At 52.8% G+C, this 21247-nt stretch overlaps 1 protein-coding gene across 1 annotated transcript; it reads left to right on the top strand.

The window, feature by feature from the left end:
* Positions 1–1098: 1098 nt before the first annotated feature.
* On the top strand, positions 1099–20000 carry CTSB (cathepsin B). The gene is made up of 10 exons (XM_032332248.1): positions 1099–1225; positions 13000–13150; positions 14066–14151; positions 14903–15017; positions 15687–15805; positions 16649–16734; positions 16996–17139; positions 17664–17780; positions 18716–18844; positions 19267–20000. The coding sequence occupies exons 2-10, from the start codon at positions 13025–13027 to the stop codon at positions 19362–19364; spliced, it is 1020 nt and encodes a 339-aa protein (XP_032188139.1). The 5' UTR covers positions 1099–1225; positions 13000–13024; the 3' UTR covers positions 19365–20000.
* Positions 20001–21247: the final 1247 nt, after the last annotated feature.

Below are 21247 nucleotides of genomic sequence, written 5' to 3' on the forward strand. Positions count from 1 at the left end.
AAAAACAACCTTTGTTTGGCAATAGCAAGGCCTCCAAGACCTTGTGAGTCTTTAGCCTATGAAAGTTTTTTGGAACTTCTCTTTTCTTTACTTCCCCCAACCCCAAAGTATATTGTCAGTTGCAACTAACAACCCTGGGGCAGCAGTTCTTTCTGCCCATGGGTCTTGTTCCCCTGCTTTAATAAAGTAATTTCTTTGCACTAAAGACTTATGAAAAATTCCTTCTTAGCTGGAGCACTACTCAAAAAATACATCACCTGGAACCTCTTGGAATCCACCAGACCTACAGCTTTCTTATTGCCAGGAGCACCTAGATAAAATCCGAGACTTTCCTGAGCCTCTCGAATAAAATTGGGATCATACCTAGATTGCAAAGTTGTCAGAAGGATCAGAAACCTGGGGATGCATCAAGGTCTAGAGCCACACCACCGTCTCCATCAGCCTGCCTAGCCACTCTCCGAACAAACTCCAGGGAAAACAGTGTACTTGCTGTGCGTGTTCCCTTTAGGACAGGTCTGGCACACCTCCTCCAACAGATTTCTGCCCCTAAGACCCTTCTCTATAGACATCCTGACACAGGTCCTGAAATTCATACCCATTTATTATTACAAAACTGGAGGACCTTATAGGCATGTTCTCAAAATATCAACGCTAATGGAACCTGTTCAGGTTCTTCTGGGAGACCTGCTATCATGATATCCCCAACTCAGTGGTTCCCGAATGAATGAAATAGGGACAGTCATCCCCTCCTCCAAGAAGGGATCCATCCGGCTTTGAACGGCTGCTTTCAGGTGGCGGCAGCCCCTGGGGAATTTCTCCTGGCTGGATGGAAGCCCTCAGGGCCACCTTCATCTCCCCTCCGCTTCTGGCCCCCATCGGTAAGGCAGGCTGCCCACAGGGCTCGGAGCCCCTCTTCCCGGGGCCGGGGGCCCACCCCCAGCGACGCACAGGCGGGCGCAGAGTCCGCAGCGGAGGCGGCGGCGGGGCGGCGGGGCGGCGGGCGGAGGGCGGAGGGGTGGAGGACGGCGGGCGGAGGGCGGGGGGCGGACCCCGGCTCGCAGCCGTCACGTGGCGAGTCAGCCGGGTGCGCAGGGCGGGGCCGGGCGCGGTAAATAGGCGCCGGGGCAGGCTCCGGGAAGCTACGGCGGCTGCTCTGGCATCGGCGGTGGCGGCGGCTCCTGCGCGCTCGCAGGCTGCAGGCCCAGGCTCTTGGCTGCGGGGCTCGGTGAGTGCGGACGGGCGGCCCGGGCGCGGTGGAAGTGACCTTGGAGGGGGACGGGCAGGCCGGGGCCCCTCTGCGCCCCCAGCCAGGCCCAGGCGCGGTCCCGAGGCATCCCCGGGGGTGGGGAGCGAGAAGGCGGGGGACCCTCGGGCTGCCCCAGCTGGGCGGGCAGGGGTGGCAGCTCACGAGCACCTAAAAGTCGCTGGGGAGAGAAAAGCCAAAAAACAACCCCAGGCGGGCAGCCCGGCACCCACCCCGACTCTGACCAGAAAGCAGGCGCCCGCCGGCCCCCTCTCCTAGGGCTGTGTTCTCCACCGCAGGTGGGCTCAGCCCGACCCCCACGGTCCGCCGGGCTCCGGGGTCGGGCCTGGGAAACAGCGGGGGAGGAGCTGGGGAGTTTGCGGGGGAGCTCCGGGGGAGGAGCTTGCGGGAAGCGCTTGGCTTGGATCCTGGTGACTTTCTCGTGGAATCCAGCTCCCCAGCCCCCTGTGAGCTTCTGGGCCTCAGTTTCCTCAGGAAATTGCTGAAATAATAGTGTCTCCCTACAGGTGTTTTCTTATTCCAGAGGGTTTGCTTGGGCCACTTTCTACACAGAACCACATGCACAATTCTGGGGGCCCCGGGAAATAGAAACCAGAAAATTGGAACCTGGAACTGGGTGGAGTAGGGTGGAGGCCACAGGATGAGTTAAACCCGCTGATGGGAGGACAAATTTAAGGGGGGGGGTAGGAAACTAGGTAAAGGGCTTGAGAGTCCCAGTTGCCTTCTCCCTGGGAGGCTGGCGTGGAAGGAGAAGATGCCACTCCCTACCTCTGGAGTGTCCTGGAAGGGAGACTGTGCCTTCCATAGGCCCAGGACTGTTTGGGAGAAGGGAAAGCAGGGCAGAGTCCCTGGGCCACCACCTCTTCCCTCGGTTGATGACCGTGGAGTCCTGGGAGAGGCAGCAGTGTGGAGGCTCAGCAGGCCACCCAGGTAGATGTGAATTGCATTTGCCTTAGTGGACCTAAGTCATTATCTTCCCCTGGCACTGAGGAAGCCAACAGGCTGTGCAAGGATAAGGACACTAACCCAGGCCCCACATCCTCTACCAGCCCCTCACACCCCGTGGTTCAAATGGAGATCTGGCCTCTTTAGTTTGCTTAGAAAAACTGATCTTCAGGTGCTTCCACTAGACACAGATGCAGCTGGAATGCATTCATCCCGTTGTTTCTGTAGATTGAGAATGATAAGGTGAATAGGTTTAGAAGGGTGTCTGGTTGGGTAAGGGCTGCTTTTCTTCCATAACATCCTTAAATAATGGAGAATTGTTTCGGTTTTTTGTTTTGTTTGTTTTTAAGTAGGCTCCATGCCCACCGTGGGGTTTGAACTCACAACTGTAAGATCAAGAGTCACATGCTCTACTGACTGACCCAGACAGGCACCCTGAGAATTGTTTCCTGATGGCACTGGTGATGGTGATTAGAGCCCTTGAACTTTATAGAGAAAGGGGCTGAGCTGTACCCCCTCCCCCATACACACACCCACACCCTGTGTGGCTTTCCCAGAGAGAGAGTTGAAGGTGCTCTGGAGAAAGCTTCTGCTCAGATCTTTTTGGGCATCTGTCCCGGAGCTGGGGTATTGCCATTCGGCAGTGGAAAGGTGTAGATCCCTTATCTGGGGGCTCCACAGGCCAGCCCAGCCCTGGCTCCAGTAACTCCCCTGCTGTTGGGTCAGGACATCTCTGTCTCTGGACTGGTCGGGTGGGCGGTGAGGGTGGAAGCTCTTTGGCCCCATGAACCTGTCCACGCGCTGCTGATTCAGCAGCTTGAATTGAGGCGTTCCTCCGAGACCGGTTGGTTCGTACCTCAATTATAGGACCTGGGCGTGGGGGTAGGAAGTTGAGCACATTTTAGGAGTAAGAGATATTTTGTATTCCTGTTGGGCAGTTGGATTGGGAAGCAAGGGAGAGCACATTCAGGGGAGTTGTGGGGCCTCCGCTGGGTGATTTTCTTTTCTTTTTTTTTTTTTTTTTAAAGATTTTATTTTATTTTTTTGACAGACAGAGATCACAAGTAGGCAGAGAGGCAGGCAGAGAGAGAGGAGGAAGCAGGCTCCCTGCTGAGCAGAGAGCCCGATGCGGGGCTCGATCCCAGGATTCTGGGATCATGACCTGCGCAGAAGGCAGAGGCTTAACCCACTGAGCCACCCAGGTGCCCCCGCTGGGTGATTTTCTTAAAGTTGTGGTTGTGTGGAATATCCCTGTCCTTGGGAGGATAGGACTAGGCTATTTCCAAGTAAGGGCTCATGGTGTCTGCTGCCTGTTTTAGATAGTTTGACATAAGGAAAATGTGAAAGATGGTAAGAGCTGGGAATTTTTCTAGATCAAGAAGGAAGGAATTCAGGCACTTTTCATATGGTTCAGCCTCACATGCAGAGAGGTGGTGGGGTTGACAAGTTGATGCATGTAGTTGGGCACATGCAGGTATGTATTGTACTCAGTGGATGTTGGGAGGCATTCATCAGTGTCTACACCTGGTCTCGTGTCCTTCATCACCTCTTGTTTTAAGCTCTGCGCACACTTCTAGAAGCTGCCTAAGGGTGGGTGGGCAGTAAATCCTGGGTCTTTCCATGGCTGTTCATGTTCATATCCCACCAAGGGATCAAATGCCCGTATATATTTAGACTTAACCTATCTCATTTTTACCCTCCAGCCTCATCCCCACCCCCCTCCCCCAATTTGGGGCTCACACAACCCAGGCTTCCTGGGATTCCCAGGAAGTACATTTCCTCTTGGACACAGCTCCTCTTAGCCAGAGGCCGGTGCTGGCTTGTTTGCTCTGCAAGACTCATGACCACCCCAGAGCCTGCTTCTGGTCTTCCTGAGGGACAGGTAGCTCCTATCTTGTCTCTTTGTAATTCTTTTGCACCTTTTGGGGGGTGCTTTTATTACTTTGTATCAGTCCCCGAACAATATTAGTAAAAGTGATGCAACTGTAATTATGCTGTTCATATTCTTTCCCGTTTCGGTTTATGAGGGTTATTCTTAATACATGGAGGTCTAGTGTCTACTGAGGGGCAGGTTGTTTTTACTTTCTCACTGTTTACGGCAGGCAGGGCAGGCAGGGCAGGCAGCGCTGGCAGTAAATCCTGGTATCTTTCTGGTACTCCTGAGTTTCTCTAGGGCAGAAGCAGGAAAAGTCCACTTAACTCCTGGGGCGTAAGCTGTGTGCGTCTTCTATTTTGCTGATAGAATGCTGTCCGAGTTTTACCATTGTGTACTGCTAGCAGTGGGTGAGGGTCCCTTTTCCTCATTTACCACCACCGGGTAGTATTAGACTTTAATTTTCACCCACCTGATGGGCTTGTAATGATGTTGCTCTTTTCTTTTCGATGACCAGGAATTCAAATAATTCTTTGCTCTCAGAAATCATTGGTGAGTGAGGATTTCTATTTTTGTTGTGAATCGCTGACTGTGTTTGTAGTTTTAATGTATTTGTTAACAGCTAGAACTCACCGAGCTTTCTTTAGATCCTTACAGGTATTAATGGACTTCATGCAATTAGATAACCTTTTCTAATTTTTTTTTTTTTTTTAACTTTCAGAATGCGTGTGAGTTTTGGGTAGTGCAGTTTGACTCTTCCATTTTGCAGATGAGAACACTGTGGCTCCTGTAAGCTTGTGACATGACAGAGGTCACTAAAATAATTGTGGAGGAGTTTTAGAGTTTGAACTCTTCATAATTGTCTGTCCCTCCCCAGGTACACTCCTCCGGGCTTGCTCATGTTGTTTTCTCAGGTACCACTTTCTCTCACCTATAAAACGAGTTCTATACAAGCCAGAGGTCCTTTCCCAGCATTACTGTTTTTGGACTGTGGGGTGCCCAGGAAGCTGCCTGCCAGTGTTATCTGTTTCTACCAGCCTCTTAACTCACTTCACTCTGGTCGTCAAGATAACCTAGTCACTAGCAAGGGTGAGGGGAGGAGGATGGGATGGGTACCACCAAAAGAGTAAACTGATCCAGTCTCAAACACTGAGAACAACCCAGTTATTCTGCCAAAGGACCCAGCAGGGGCTGGGCTTCTCCGTGACCCTCTGACCTGGGCTGGGGTGGGGTATGCTTATGCATACACCAGTCACTCGGCCTCTGGGCTTGCACAAGACCTGGGAAGGTGGTGCCAGCCCAGGCCTGTGGCCACTCCAGGGCTGAGGCATCGTCAGACATCATCTGGGAGCCATCTTTTCCACCCACCTCCACTGTGGGTGCTTGGAAGTGCTTTTTTCTGCTGGTCAAGGTAGCAGAATTAAATAACCACTATTTGAGGACGTGTTGCTAAAAGTAGGGTGGGGATGCCTGTGTGGCCCAGTCTGTTGAGCCACTGCCTTCTGCTCAGGTCCTGGAATCATTCCTGCATCAGGCTCCTTGCTCAGCGGGGAGCCTGCTTCTCTCTCTGCCTCTGCCTGCTGCTCCCCATGCTTGTGCGCTCGCTCTCTCTCTGACAAATAAAAAATGAAATCTTTTAAAAAAACTAGGGTGATCATAATTTTTCTGAGGCGGGGGAAGAAAACACTAGTCTGGGATGGTACAGCTTGAGCAGCCTGTGAGTAGAGCGCTGTGCGCTTCCCGCACCACTGAGGACACAGCCATTTCCTGGTGGCAGTTAGTTCATTGCTTTGGCTGTCTGCTCCAAACCAGACTGCATGGAAGGCACTTTGAAAAAGACCATCTCCTTCCGTCTCCCAGCAGCCTTGTGGGGTGTATACGTCTTCGTCTTCTTGGGGCCTCAAGAGGAACTAGAACCAAGCTGGGGAGGCAGCGTCTTTCAGTTGCTTGCTTTTGTCACTGCCAGTGTCTCCGCCCCTCTGAGCCCCCAGCCAGCCCGGAAATGGGATCTAGCCTGCAATCGAGTTAGAGCCGCAGTGCTCCTGTGAGCTGGGGAGGCCTGGAACATTGATCTCATTTCAATCTCCAAGGGTTTCCGCCAGCTTGTATAAAGTAGTCCTAAGGTCCTTCAGAATCCAGGCAATATGCCTGTTTTAGAAACCGAGACTTGAGAATGTAATGCCCCCTTTAGCATCCCAGTAAGTCAGTGTCTGAGTCCATGAGCGAAGCTTGTGAGCAAAAGCTTCTAGAACTTTGCCCAAATTCTTGTTTCTCAACAATACAAATATTTTCACCTGCCCAGGGCCTTCCCGGGGTCTATTGTTTGAAGACCAAAGTCATAATTTTCTTGTTTTCAGGATGTGGGCTGCTATGGCTGATCTGAAGCAGAGTTCCATTTGTGGGCACTGTAGCCAGAAGGTTTCCAGGCACTGTGGGAGAGGAGATTGACTGGCTTGGCCTGCTCAGCCTGGTGGGAATTAGTCTCTGGTTTTGGGACAGATGGTTGGCAGGTGTACCTGTGAGTGACCTAAACTGTTTAAGTGGGTGAGGCAGGTGAGGCTGCCTTTTTTTTTTTTTTTTAAAGATTTTATTTATTAGAGAGTGCACAAGGAGGGGGTGGGCAAAGAAGAGAAAGCAGACTCCCTGCTGGGCAACGAGCCCAAGGCAGGGTTCAGTCCCAGGACCCTGGGATCATGACTTGAGCCAAAGGCAGATGCTTAACCAACTGAGGCTCCCCACCCCAGCACCCCCAGCCGGGGCCCTCTCACTGCTTCCTCAGGTCCCCCTGGGGCTTGCAGGGCTGTGAGCCGCACAGCTTTGGCCCACTGCAGTGGGTGCCCTTTGTGGGTCACACAGCAGTCGCCCGGGGGCCATTCAGTTGCAGGGAGTTTGGCTCTAGACCACAGAGAGCCAGCTGGTGCCCGTTTATTCTCACAGCTCTAAGGAGGCAGATGGCGATGAGGAGCCCTTTTGGTTTTGTTATTTTTAATTTGAGGATTGTAAGCCATGAGGCAGTTAGACACGTTTCCATTACGAGCAGAAACAGGAAACATCAAGGCCGTGATTCAGACTCAAAGGCAAGGTCTCCTTTGGTGTGATCAGAGATGAAGGCACTGGTGTCAGCCCCCATGGCGCCGCCCCAGCACGGAGGCGTAGCTGGGCGAGTTGCCGTCGGAGGAAATGAAGAGCTGTGTAGTTTTGATGTGTAGGTGGTGCACCGAAGCAGCCGAAACTTCAGGAACATCTGCCTTGAATGTGAGAGAGAAAGTTGCAGCCGAATTCTCCAGACAGGTCCCACTCGATCTTCCCAGCGCTCCTGCCTGTCCACCTGCCCCCTGGTCTGCAGGCACTATCACTAATCTGATCTGCAGGGCATAGCCTTATTCCGCAGCTGTGGGCAGAATCGGGGCCCTCAGCCTGTGGTCCTTTAGAGCCAGCTGTGAAGGAGGTCCCACCATGCATGAACAGCAGCAGCGGGCAAGGCCGAGCAGAGAAGGGGATGAGAGCCGTGCCAGAGACCCATTCATCTGTGTCAGTATTGCCCAGAAGATCACTGCTGGGCTTACTTGGAAACCTCACATACCTGTGTCCCGTCTCCTTAGATTTGGGGCATATTGAGAATCCAGTCTCCCCGAGGATTCTACAGCCTTAAAAGGAAGCTTTGGTAAAAACCAAGCTCGGTGGCAGGTCCGTGTCCTTGGGGAATAACAGGACCGAAGTCTGCAACTCAGCATTGGCTCCTCTCCCGCATCCATTCCATCTTCTTCCAGAGCCCCAAGGTCCACCGTAGTCCCGGGAATGGCTTCAAAGTCATCTGGGGAATGATTATGCTGTAAGCGGGGTTCATAGGATCTGCTGGCCACAGGCCCCTTTCACACATGACAGCATTCTACAGAACTTCAGTGGCCTGTGCTTCCATAGAAACCATTGAGTGCTGTAGGGGTCTGGAAAGGGAAGAAGTACCAGAGCCTATTTTTTCATAGCCAGAGATTGGCTTGGCAAAGGGCCAGAGGGATGTAGTGGCACCCCAGGTCCCCCAAAGGCAGCCAGCTGCCTGAGGTTTGGAGGGACCAACCATCTGCCCACAGTTGTTCCCTCTGCCCATCCACGCCCTGCAAGCAAGTCTGGTGACTCCAAATGTTCTTACCAGTTTGGGCCCGTCTTTTCTCACAGAATAAGGACTTTCTGTTCATTCTGTCCTGTAATTTAAAAAAAAAAAAAAAAAAAAACCTACAAAACTGACAAAAGGGAAGTATTTGCCCCAAAGAGGGGAAGCGAAAGCTGCTTCTGTTTCAGGCTGTAGGACTGACCCATGGCCGGCTTGTTGAGCGCACAGCTCACATTAGCCAGCTGCTGTAGCTGGTCCGCTGTGCATGATTCTGCAGATGCAGAAAGATGCTGGGCACTCCCTGGGGTACAGTCACCACTGCTCATGGGACATCTGTGTCTGTCCCTTCTAGCAGGAGAAGTCTGACTTCACAGTCTTTGGGCTCAGCAGTCTCTCGGCCTCTAGAAAAAGAAGCCCAGTTGGAGGTTAACTGAGGTTAGAACCTCGTTTTTTAATTCAGACTGTGGTATAGAGGTACTCCGGGCACATCTGGAGTCAGTGGGAGTTAGCTGGCACAGGCTAGAAGTGGGGACGAAGGGGGCAGGGAGGGAAAAAAGGAGGGTGGCTGGTGGGACCTGGGAGTTGAGGGTGCCCAAGGGAGCAGCCCTTTGTTGCTTTCTTGCTATAGACCAGGTGCCATCATGGCACTCTTGACTTCCACCTGGAAAAAAGAAGAGTCATGAGCCCCCTTTTACAGCTGAGGCTCAGTGCAGGTTGGTACTCAAGAGTGCACAGTAAGGGAAAGATCTGAACCCAGGTCTCCTGACTCCAAGCCCAGTGCTCATCCTGGCCATCGGCCACAGCAGCCTATTCACTACTTGAAACGAATCCAGACTTTCTCCCAAAGCCACAGCCCCATGCCCAGTGCCCAGTGCTAGTGGAGCTTGGAGTCAGGGGTTCAAGCTGAGCTCCTGGCCTCCAGGCTAATGGCTCTGCAGTTTGCTGGGGTACCTGGTTCTCCCTGGTGAAGGGTTAAGATGGGGAGAATGACGTTGACAGGAAGTATGGAGGAGGACCTGTGGAACCAAGAGAAGAAGGGCAAGTGCGTGAAAGTCTCGCTTGCGGGGGCCTCACGGGCCTTGGGAGTTGACTTGGCTATGGCCATGGCGCAGCCCTCGGCACAGAAACAGACTGGGAAGTGGATGGTGCCTCTTTGTTCTCTGCCATGAGAAAAAACAGAGAAAGCTTGTTTCAAGTCCAAGTTACCATGAATTGCTCCCCTTCCCCACTTGCTCGTGACTTAACATCTCAGCAGATGGCAGAGCCCCCAGGGATCACTGTGGGATGCCCCTCTGTGACCTGTGGGGAGTATTTCCCTGAGGATGCCTCGGCACCCTGCCACATTCCCGGACCCCTAATGGGTCACGGTGGAAGCCAGGGAGGGCAGCCCTCTGACTGTGATTTGAATGGGCTAATCATCCAGGCCTGGCCCTGCTGGCGTAGGTCTGATGGCCCGTGTGCCCGGAGCCCACACTCCAGTGTTCATTCATGAGGTTCTCCTGTCGTGAGGAAACGTGAAGCTACCGAGCGAGTATAAGGGGTATCAGGATAAAGGAAGGGAACACGACTGCTTTGCTCCTTTGCTCAGAAGATGTTATGAGCGAGACCTCTGCTCCGTTGCTCCTTCCGAGGTGTGAGGACACAAGACATTTACCTACCATGAGAGAGGCCATGTGGATCCTGATATGGTCATGGGAGCCACAGCCTCCCTGTAAGGCACTGAAAACGAGAAGGTTAAGTGTTTTGAGCAGAAAGTCACTAGGAGAAGGCCTCACTGTTGCCCAGTAGTCCGTTGGAAGTACATTTGGGGCTCAGGGTTTTGGGTAGTCCTAGCTGCTTTTCTTCCTAAACGAGCCAAACTTTGAATATAGTATGTTCATTTAATTTTTTTAAAAGGATAGTGAAAAATAAGTCTGCCCGCCACACATACCACTTTTAACACTTTATTGATGTTTTACATGTGGTAACGGTAAAAGGCATGTACGTCGCTTCCTGGGCTCACACGCTTACCCTGACTCATCTGCTACTTGCTTTTTTCCACTTATGCGTGTGTTGGGCGTATTTTACTTTATCAGGACAATATGATTCACTTTACCTAGTTCATTTTTGATGGCTGCTCTGTCTTCTGTTAATCATTTACTGTAATTTAACAGTTATTTTTTTAATTAGACACCTGCTTTGTTTCTTTTGTCATACAGAGAATATTCAGTAAACATCTGTATACCTGTTCTGTATCTTCGAATTTGAGGCCAGTAGGGTTAATTTCTAAATATCAAATTGCTGAGTCAGAGGGCATGCAGATTGCAAAAGTAATAGAAATGTCCTGGCCGTCGTCTCCGTGATTGGGCCTGCCTCCGGGGTTCAGTAGCCCAGCATTGCTGCCTGCCCATGTCTGACCCTGCCAGGGACCGGCCAGCTGCGCAGCCTTTGCAAGCCCTTCATTTTATCTGTACTTCCCCGTGCTTGCGTATCGTTTGATATCTGATGGCTATTTGTTGTTTGTTTGTTTGTTTTTTTAAGATTTTATTTATTCATGAGAGAGGCAGACGGAAAAGCAGACTCCCCACTGAGCAGGGAGCCTCATGTGGGGCTCAATCCCAGGACCCTGAGCCAAAGGCAGACACTTAACAAACTCAGCCACCCAGGCGCCCTGTACTACTTTTTCTGTAATTTAATTGTGTGTCCTTTTGCCATTTCTCTATTCTGTTTTTATTCGGGTTGTTGAGCACTTTTTGCATATTGAGGAAATGAAGCTTTAAGCGCACGGAAGCACTGTTTTGTCAGTGTGCCACTTTTTATCTTATTTTGTTTTTCTCTTAGAAAGAGAGGCTTTACTTTCAGTAATCAAGCTCCGTCTCTTTAAGATTCTGTTTGTCGATCATAGGTGTTTCTCATTTGGATAGTACAGTTTTTAAAGTGCATTTATTTCCTTCATGTGTTTTTATTCAAGATCTTTGTTCCACATACCACGTGTGTGTGAGAAATCAGGTGTAAACATTTGGCCTTCCTATGTTTTTCGCAATGCAGAGCCAGTGGTGCGGGCACATACCCTGAGACAGGCCTTTCCTCTCCCACTGCCACAAAATCTAAGCTTCTGAATGGTTTTGTTGATCGGACTGTTCCTGGCCAGCATCTGGCAGGGTTGTATACTGTCTCCACTACCCCAGGGGGCAGGCAGGCATCTCTTCCTGCTCTTTTCCAGAGCTGTTTGCTGTTGTCACACCCCTGTCCTCCCGGGTGGGTTGTTGCTTAAGGAGCCCTCAGGTTTAAATCTTGCTTTAACTGTAATTCACTGTGGGAGGCAGCAGGCCCAGTTGTGACCTGGAAGGAGGTGGGTCCTTCTGGAAGCTCCAGAGGGCAGGGACAGGAAACCCTCCCGCTTCCAGCCCGAGAAACCACCCCCCCACCCCCCCAACCCCCTGTGCACGTGGGTCTCCCACAAGGCCCGGCAGGGGGGGAGGGGGAAGGACAGACTGTGACACCCGGAACATTCCTTGCTTTCCTTAGAGCTGCTTGCCTAAGAGCATGATTCAGAGGTGGAGCCAGTCTCCTGACTTGCTGGCCAGTCTAAGATCTAAGGACTGTGGTTATATTGTGATGGGTTCCCTTCCTGGAAGGACTGTCTTTGAAACAGAGCCCTTGGCTGACTGGAAAAACCAGAGAAAGTCCCAGACTTTTGCCACTGGCCAGACTAGCTCTCCCTCCCTGGTGCTGTTGGGCTTCATTGGCCTGTTTTTGCTTGTTTCCCTGTTTATGCTTGTTTTATATCCCAAATGTAGCTTGTGAAATAGATTTTGTTCTGCATTTTTCTAATCTTAGTGGTTCTCCCCTTGGGACCTAATCACCTAAGAATGTTCACTCACTCAGAGCACTAGCCTGGAAAAGGCTTGAACCCAGTTTGACAAACCCAGCAAGGGGCAATTTGGCAGTAGCAGGGAGGGCCCCGAACTCCTTATAGCCTGAAGATATGGGTCTGTTGACGGGGTTCAGATGTTGTCATAGGTACTGCCTGTGGCCTGGGCCTTCGGTTCTGATGGACAGGAGGGCTGGGCTGGTCCTGGGCCCACAGCTCCCCAGCTAGCCGCACATCAGTGGAACAGCCCTGTCTCAGAGCATGAGTCCAGCTTGAGATCGGCTCAGGGGACCCCAGGAGACCCAAGCAACACGCCGGTTACCAGGCTGCAGCGCAGAGGGACCTCTCTGCCCGCAGCTCGCTCTCTCCCAGCTCCTGGGCATCTGGAGAAGTGCACACGGCCTGTCTTCGCCCCCCTGGTTTGTTTCTCAGTTGGGGACACTGTGGGAGTGTGAGGTCTCACTGTCAGGTGAGGGTCCTTTTCCAGATGACCCCCTTCCTGCTGTGTGCTCCTGGCGCAGAGGGCGAGAGGGAGCTCTCTGGGGTCTCTTGTGAGAACTCTAGTCCCATCCTCATGAAAATCACCCCCAACAGCCCCATCTCCGAATCCCATCATGTTGGGGTTAGGATTTCAACATGAGTTTGGGTGGGGGTTGGGGTGGACGCGCATTCAGTCCACAGCATGGCCCGTTGTGCTACGGGCATAGCTGGGGACTGTGGTGAGACGGGGCCTGGGAGCTCATGGGCGCTGTGGGTCTTTGAGGTTTCTCTGCCCCCACACCCAGGCTTCACAGAGAAGGACGCTGAGGAACAGAAGGGGGCACATGGTGGAGCCGGAAAGAGAACACGGGTCTTTCGACCCCTGGGTTGTGTCTGGCCTCAGAGCCCTGCTGCCTGAGACAGCCCCCTCGTATACGTTACGTGCATGGAGCATCCTGATGTCTTTTCTTTTCTAGGTGAATCGAAGATCCAGCTTCCAAAATGTGGCAGCTCTTGGCCACCCTTAGCTGCCTGGTGGTGCTGACCAGTGCCCAGAGAAGGCCGCCTTTCCAGCCGCTGTCGGATGAGCTGGTCCACTATGTTAACATACAGAACACTACGTGGAAGGTGAGCTGTGGGGATCGCTTCTGTGCACGCCCCTCCCCCAGGGGTTCATTTGATGCATTCTGCCTCCCAAGGGTGGTGGCTGCAGCTGCAGCCGTGGGACGGTCTGTCCCAGAGTGGGGCTGATTGAGAGTCATAGCCACTCCAGACCATGCTAACCTTCTCCCTGCGCCTCCCCGCTGCCCCATGCTGTGTGTGCATGCACACGGTGGTGCATGGGACTAAACGAGCTTTGGAAGTGCTCACAGCTGGGAAGACCCTGGACACCTCCCCCCCCAATCCTGGTAGTTGTTAAGGCCCATCAGGTGGCTCCCTGCTTTTGCCCAGCCCTGGGGCGTGGGCCTACAGGAATAAAGAATGAGCCATGTTCAGGGCTATAGAGGGTCTCTGTGGACCTCAGCAAGTGTAGCAGATCCGATGAGATACCCAGTGGTCTGGGAGCTGCGTGCCCCTTGGGTGGCTCCCTTGGGGCAGGGCCTTGCTTGCTGTGCAGGGTGCCTGTCCGAGGCTGTCCACGCAGCTGTAACAGAATGCCACTGATAGGGTACTTCATAAATAGAAGTGCAATTGCTTGCCGTTCTGGAGGCTGGAAGTACATTTTCAGGGTGCCAGCATGGCTGGGTTCTAGGGGAGTGCCTCACTTAGTGGGTGGAGCCAGCTCTCACAGCTCCTATTGGGGCACTAACCCCATTCACCAAGTCTCCAGCTTCGTGACCTAATCACCTCCTGAAGGCCCTACCTCTAGGTACCATCACCTTGAGGTTTAGGTTTCAACATGAATTTGGGGAAACACATTTCTTTTGCAGTCCCCCAAACCCCCTTGCTCTCCTGAGCTAAACAGGACCCCTGGCCCTGTCAGGCTTTCATGCACCCCACCCCTGCACACTGCCTCTGTTGACTGCTGTGGCTGTCCTGCAGGCTGGACACAACTTCCACAATGTGGACCAGAGCTACCTGAAGAAGCTATGTGGCACCTTCCTGGGTGGGCCAAAGCCGCCCCAGAGGTGAGTGTCTGCTACCTGGGGATGGATATGCTGGCCATACCTGCCCCACTGCCCTAGGAACAGCAGGGGTTGGTTTGGGACTGCGAGAAAGAGGGAGTAAGAAGTCCTCCTTGGCATCTGGAGGTGTCCCTTCCCTCGGAGCTGCGAGACTGCCTGACTGGGCTCAGCCCCCAGTGCCGTGTTTCCCACTGTGCTTCTCCACATGTCTCAGAACCCAATGGGCAGGCCCCCAGGTCTGCCCTGTATGACCTAGCAGATCTAGTCTTTAGGAATTGAAGGAGAATCTGAGAAAAGCTATCTGATCTGCCGTCAGTGTTCCGTTTTTCCTAGAGAACTCTGTAGTAGGCATTTTCAAGTAGATACTACTCTCGTAGGAAGCATTAGAAATACCTAACAATATGGTTGGAATAGTTGCGGGACATCACGCAATGGCAAAGATGCTAAAAACGTTGTGGGGACCCTGGGCAGACCCAAGGGGGTAGTGAGGGAAGTAAGAAACACAGTTATGTAGATCCTGTGGCCGAACTCCTGAAAAATATCCCATAAATAAGACTAGCAAGAAACACAGGAAACGAGATGTGCTAAATGGTAAAGTTCCTGGTTTGGTTGTATAAAGTTCCCAGGGGACGTGCCCACAGATGTCACCTTTGGCTTCCCCGTGCCTTCCCTCCCAGGTGGCAGGCGCTAACGTCTGCCAGATGGGGGAGAGTTGTAAGATGCGAGTTTGTCATGGAGGTCTTCCTTTATCTAGACTTTGGTTTGCCGAGAACATGATTCTGCCTGAAAGCTTCGATTCCCGGGAGCAGTGGCCTAACTGCCCGACCATCAAAGAGATCCGGGACCAGGGCTCCTGCGGGTCCTGCTGGGTGAGGCCCTGTTGGCTGGGAGGGGCCCGAGCCATGGGGGGTGGGAGGGCAGGTGTCAGACCAGACCACCAGGTGACTAGGCAAGTTATAGAAACTTTCTGCATGTCTGTTTCTGTCGACATACAAATCATGATGATCCCTGTGGTCATGAGTTATTGCAAAGACGAGGTGGAAGAACCGGTGGCCCATGTGTCAGTGGGAAAGCTATTCTTACTTCTCTGACACGCTGTCCCAAGGCCGTCAGCAAATACCAGCAGTTTGGAGCCCTGCTCTGCTCCATGAAGTACCCCTCTGTGTCAGTGAGCTGTCTTAATTTTGTTTCAAACTGTGGTAAAGTGCACTTGGTGTACATTGAACCATCTGTTTTCCGTCTCTTACTGACCAGTTGAGCTGCCTCCTGTTCGTAAATCATATAGTAATCGTCCCGTGTGAGCTGCTTTATGTTAACAAAAACCACATCTTAGAAGTGAACTGAGTGCGCAGGTGGAGATTTGGGGCGGATTGGCCTCCCGCTTTAGAGACAAACTTGAGTGCCAGGACCCTCACTGACACTGGGGGAGACCAGCCACCAGGAAGGTCTGTGGGGTTCACTGTGGTCCTCCGACGTGGTGCCTGGCAGAGCCCACATCCCAGGACTGCAGCTCACCCGGGCGGGGCTCATTCCTGCAGGCGTTTGGGGCTGTGGAAGCCATTTCAGACCGAATCTGCATCCGCACCAATGGGCACGTCAGCGTGGAGGTGTCTGCTGAGGACATGCTCACCTGCTGTGGTGACCAATGTGGGGACGGGTGAGTCAGCTCCGGCCCCTCCCACCATGGGAGCCCCCAGGCTGTAGCCTCCGTGAGTGCAGGAGTGGTATTCCAAGTCCGATAACAGCCCTCTGCTTGGACAGCTTGGGGGCCGGGGGAGTCTGGAAGCAGGCCCCGGTGGGACTGCTGCCTTCCAGGAGCTGCCTACAGCCAGGCTGACCCTGCCCGGGGTGTGGGTGGTGCGTCCCGGCACAACAGACATGGTCTCAGGATATGTGGGGACATTTCTGATCTCCAGCCTGCTTGTTTTCCTTGTTGCCTCTCCTTGATCATGGAAATGTAATAACCCTGGCACCTGGTTTCTGTAATGAGGAATGATGGGCTCCCAGCTTGGTTGCAGAAACTGAATTCCCAGCATGGGTGCCTGTCTTTCTGCCGACTGGCTTTGGTTTTACAGCCGTGGTTCTCAGATATGACTGCGGATTAGGAATACCTGGGAGTAAAATAAGTGTCCAGCCTCCTCTCCTTCCAGTTAACCTGGTCTCTGGCATTAGCATTTTTTGTATTAAAACACCAGGGAATTGCAGTGTGCTTAGAATCTGTGTGACAGCCTGGTTCAGGGTAGACCTGAATGCGAGGGTCCTTCTGTCTCTTTGAGGATGGTGGTGGGTGGGCCTGTGAGCTGGGGAGATTCCCTGGAAGAAGTGACTCCCAGGGTGGGTGAAGTGGGCTTGGTTGGGACCCAGGAGAACTTTTAGGCCAGCTGCCGAAGGCATTGGTGGATCCGTAAGGGACCCTGGGGTCTTAGGCAGCAGGCAGTGTGGTCTGGAAACAGCTTAGAAGTTCTCACACAGTGAATTTAATAAGTGGCTCTTTCCTTAGCTGTAATGGGGGCTTTCCTGCTGAAGCTTGGAACTTCTGGACAAAAAAAGGCTTGGTTTCCGGTGGCCTCTATGACTCGCATGTCGGTGAGTGTCTGCCGTCAGCCCATACCTGGCCAATGGATTTTCTAAGCCATTGTCTCTGCTTGCATTATAAAGTGAGGATTGAGAGTTGAGGTCGGGAGGTGGAAAAATCCAGGAGAAATCGGAGGCAGTCCCTTCCAGGGCAGAATTAGCAACAGTGTCAGTGCTGCACATCTGACCCCGTTACCATTGCAGCAGTTTTGCCCTCAAGGGGCTTCTGAAGAGACTCTCAGCTGATCCTTCCTTTCCGCTGGGCCCCCGCAGGCTGCAGACCCTACTCCATCCCTCCCTGTGAGCACCACGTGAATGGCTCCCGGCCCCCATGCACAGGGGAGGGGGATACCCCCAAGTGCAGCAAGATCTGCGAGCCCGGCTACACCCCGTCCTACAAAGAAGACAAGCACTATGGTAAGGTGGGGCCCATGCTGCCCAGCACCCTGGGGCCAGGGACCCGCTGACACCCTTCCTGAGCCAGAGGAGGGGAGAGGCCTGGGCGGTTGACCCTTGGAGCCAGGAACACAGGAGGGAGAAGGAAAGGTCATGACGTTGTCAGAGGGAGCAGCACACTGTATTTTCTGCCTGTCTCCAGCCCCAGGATCTCTGTTGCGTCAGTCACAGACCCTTAGGGTTGGAGGGACCAGACCCCTTGTTTTACAGGGGAGTGATCAGGCCTAGAACCTTCAGGGCACCGCTCCGTCCTTCTCCCAGGGTCTCATGCTCACTGCCCCTCCCGCTGCGGAGCTGTGCTCTCCCACATCTCCCCTTCAGGGTCCAGGGCCATCGTTCATTCCTCCCCAGGGAAGCCTTCCATGAGGTCTGGGTGAGAGCCCAAATGCAGGCTTCACCTGGCGGCTCCCCGTAAGTCAGTGAAGAGCTGAAGACGGCACCGCGGGGGGCACGCCTCACACCCACTCGGCCGATTCATTTGCCAGGATGCAGTTCCTACAGCGTGTCCAGTAGCGAGAAGGAGATCATGGCGGAGATCTACAAGAACGGCCCGGTAGAGGCGGCCTTCTCCGTGTATTCTGACTTCCTGATGTACAAGTCTGGTGCGTGTTGGCCCCCCGATGGCAGCGGGGCAGGGGAGGTGTGGGTTCCAGGGAACCAACAGGACTAGATCAGGGAGGAAGAACTCGAATTGTGCTGGCGAAGTCCCAGACCATGCTCCACGTGGACGGCGGAACAGGAAGCACCTGGCTTTGCTTGAGGCTGTGGGGATTCACCCTGGAGATCCCGATGCCCCTGGCCTGAGGGCTGCCTTAGAAATACCCCTACTCTGGCACAGTGTGTGGCTGGCCCAGCTGTCTCCATTCTGCCTGCTCAAATATTTCAGCATTATCCACGGTTAGGGAACACCATTGGATAAAGGGAGATAATTCTGGAAGACAAGATGATAAAGCAGCTGTTTTTAAGAGTTGTCCCTCCCTATAATTTAAAAGGGTGCATTTCCAGTTTGACAGAGGGATTCACCAGTGTGGGGATCACCTGCTGCACAGGCCCTGTGAGCACCTTGGCCTGTAGCTTTCTCTGTCAGCACCGGCTGCCACCACCCTGGCCTCCCTCTCACTTCGCCTCTGCAGGATGCTGCCCAGGACAGAACCTTAAAACTTAAGTTACAGAACCCTTTTGACAAATAAATCCTCACCTGGAGACCTAGCACGTAGAATGGGTAACTGGAATTGGATGGTAACATTAAATTTACTACTCAAATTAAAATTTATAGCTTCAGTTTTCAAGGCAAGCAATGAGCACATTTTGTTGGACTCCACTTTGTTTACTCAACATATTTGGGCATTGGGCTTTCAAAAACCTATTGAGATCATTGCCCCACATCGTGCAAGCCACTGGAGCCTTCTGAGAGAACATCAGGGCATTCTCTATAACCTTGTTTGGGAGGGCGTGGTGGGCCAGCCGGGTTGGAGGGATGCTCTGGGAAGTGAGGCAGCAGCCCAGTCTCTGCCTGAACGGGCTGTCCTTTTCTCAGGCGTGTACCAGCACGTCACTGGAGAAATGATGGGAGGCCACGCTGTCCGCATCCTGGGCTGGGGAGTGGAGAATGGCACACCCTACTGGCTGGTGGGCAACTCCTGGAACACGGACTGGGGCGACAATGGTGAGTGGCGGCCCCCTGCCTGCTCATAGGATGTCTGGGCCAGGATGGGGTGGTCATCTTGTCCTACTCTGCTCCAAACACTGGGCCTGGGGCTCAGCAGTGACCTCCCAGGGGTTCCCTTGCCATGAGGGCAGACGCTGATGCCGAGAAGGGGTGGTAGGGGTCAGGCCATGGCTTTGAGGTGCTTGTCCCTCACAGTTCCCCATGCCCGGGATGCAGTGCTTGCTTATGTGGGGTCACATGGAAGTGGGGTTAGAGCTGGGCTGCTGGGTGAACAGAACATGTCGGGAGAACACCTTGGGGCTAGTTTGGTGACTGCTTTCTGGCTAGGCTGGTGTCTCTTGCTCCTGGGTCTTCCTGGAGTATGTTGGCAAGGCTCGTAACTTAGCACACTATTAAGGCATATCATTTTTGCTTTCCAGGCTTCTTTAAAATCCTCAGAGGACAGGATCACTGTGGAATTGAATCAGAAATTGTGGCTGGTATTCCATGCACTGACCAGTACTGGAAAAAGATCTAATGTGCTGTGGGATTAGTTCTGCCAGCCCTGGGGCACTGTTTCCCTAAATATAGCCAGTTGGGCTGGTGAGGAGATGGAGGGTAGGAATGTCTTTTATTCTTTTGAGTTCAGATATGATACAAGAGGTTTTAGACAGGGCCTGAGGGATTGGGCCAAACCTCGTGTCTACTGTCAGAGCCGTCTTCCAAGGAGACACATCCAAGGCCTGGCTACCTCCCAGCCCGTTGGGTGGACTGCAGTCCCCGTGCACACCTAGACCATGTGAGCTGCCACCGCAAGCGAAGTGAGTCCTTCTCCCCCTAGACTAGTGCTGCGCATAGTGCCTGCTGCCCCCGTGTCCTCCCCGGCCACACTCACCAAGAAGCCAGACCGAGACCCAGAGGTCTGTTAGGCGTTCCAGAGGAATGGAAAGTGGAGTCCCTAACAAGACCAGTCCCCTACCAGCAGGGGTACTTCTAAGCAAGTAGCTCGCTAGCTGTGGGCTGGGTTGAAAAGAAAACCAGTGGGCTAGCCCTGGGAGAAAGCCATTCTCCCAGGGCACCTGCATCTCATGAGCTTTGCGGTGCTGCTGCAAAGACCCTCTGGTCTTGTCCTTGGCATGATTCCTTTTTAAATAAACACTTTATTTTGTGTGCACCTCAGCTGAAAGAGGAACAGCTGGGAGAGCTGTCCTCGCTTCACAGACTGTGTCCCTCCAGTACCACCGGCGGGGCGTGAGCGAACTGGCCTCCCAGCCTAACAGGGACACTCACTGGGGACAAACCAGCTTTAACTGTAAAAATCACTGCTTCACTGTTAATTTAATCAGGAAAGGAATGACTGTGCCAATTAAACGTTTTCTCCCTTAACGCGAAGTCTGTGTTCTGGTGGGATGCCGCGGTCCATCCGTTCTTACCCTGCAGATTCCTGTCTTCCTGGATCAGGGTGTCCTTGAAACTCAAACCAGGGAACTCCTGCCTCAAACCAGTTTCTCTCTTTGTCGTTTCCTGTCACTTTCATCAGCCCTGCTCTACAATTCATCCCTTAAACTGTCTCAGGCTCCAATGATTTGTGCCCCTGCTTAATTTCAAGAGCTAAGAACATAGTTGTAGTCCGTTTTGTACCAGCCCCAAGCCAGCAGTAACCCATGTGGGGACTCACACAAGCATGGCGTGTGGGTGATGCCGGAAGCCAGCTGTCCTAGTGGAGAGCCAGGTTGCCCTGGGCCCTGCTGATGTTGGGACGGGGTGGAAGCAGAGCCTGTGTGTCCTGTTCTGAGTTCCCGTGTCTCTGGGTTCTGTTGCTGGTTAAGAATCCCAAGCAGTGAAGTATACTAGTGTTTGAGGGAACAGGAAACTAGAAGAAATTACTCCCATCCCGCTGGCATGTCAGTACCTAACTTCTTTCCCCACTGAGGACCGGACTAGTTCAGAAGCATGGGATGTTTGACTTCTGATTGAAATTAGAAGTTAGGGATCAGAAACTAAGCCAGAATTAAATGAAAAATTTAAAAATCTGTGAAACCTAGCATAATACAAAGGCCAAAGCCACAACTTTGCAATCACTTTATTCTTAAATTTTCAACTGGAAGACATTCATAACCTCAGTGTAGTTCTGACAGATTCAACCTGTGCCCGAACAGTTGGATGGCCCCATGTCCACCCTGCGCTCAGCCAGGAAGCCAGGGGACATGGACAGCAAGGACCCAGATGAACCGCAAGGCGTCTGCACGCTTGGCTTAGGAGCCTTTGTTAGAAAACAAAACCAGCAATGTTTGTTTAGGATTGGGATCAATGTCAATACTTAAATAAACCTCAAATTACCTCATTGACCAACCTGTCACCTCAGTTCATCAAGTGGTATGCTTTTCTCGGGTGCCTGTTGGAACGAGGTATTCAATCAGT

Source organism: Mustela erminea, chromosome 2 (assembly GCF_009829155.1).
Source record: "Mustela erminea isolate mMusErm1 chromosome 2, mMusErm1.Pri, whole genome shotgun sequence".
Taxonomy (NCBI): Eukaryota; Metazoa; Chordata; class Mammalia; order Carnivora; family Mustelidae; genus Mustela; species Mustela erminea.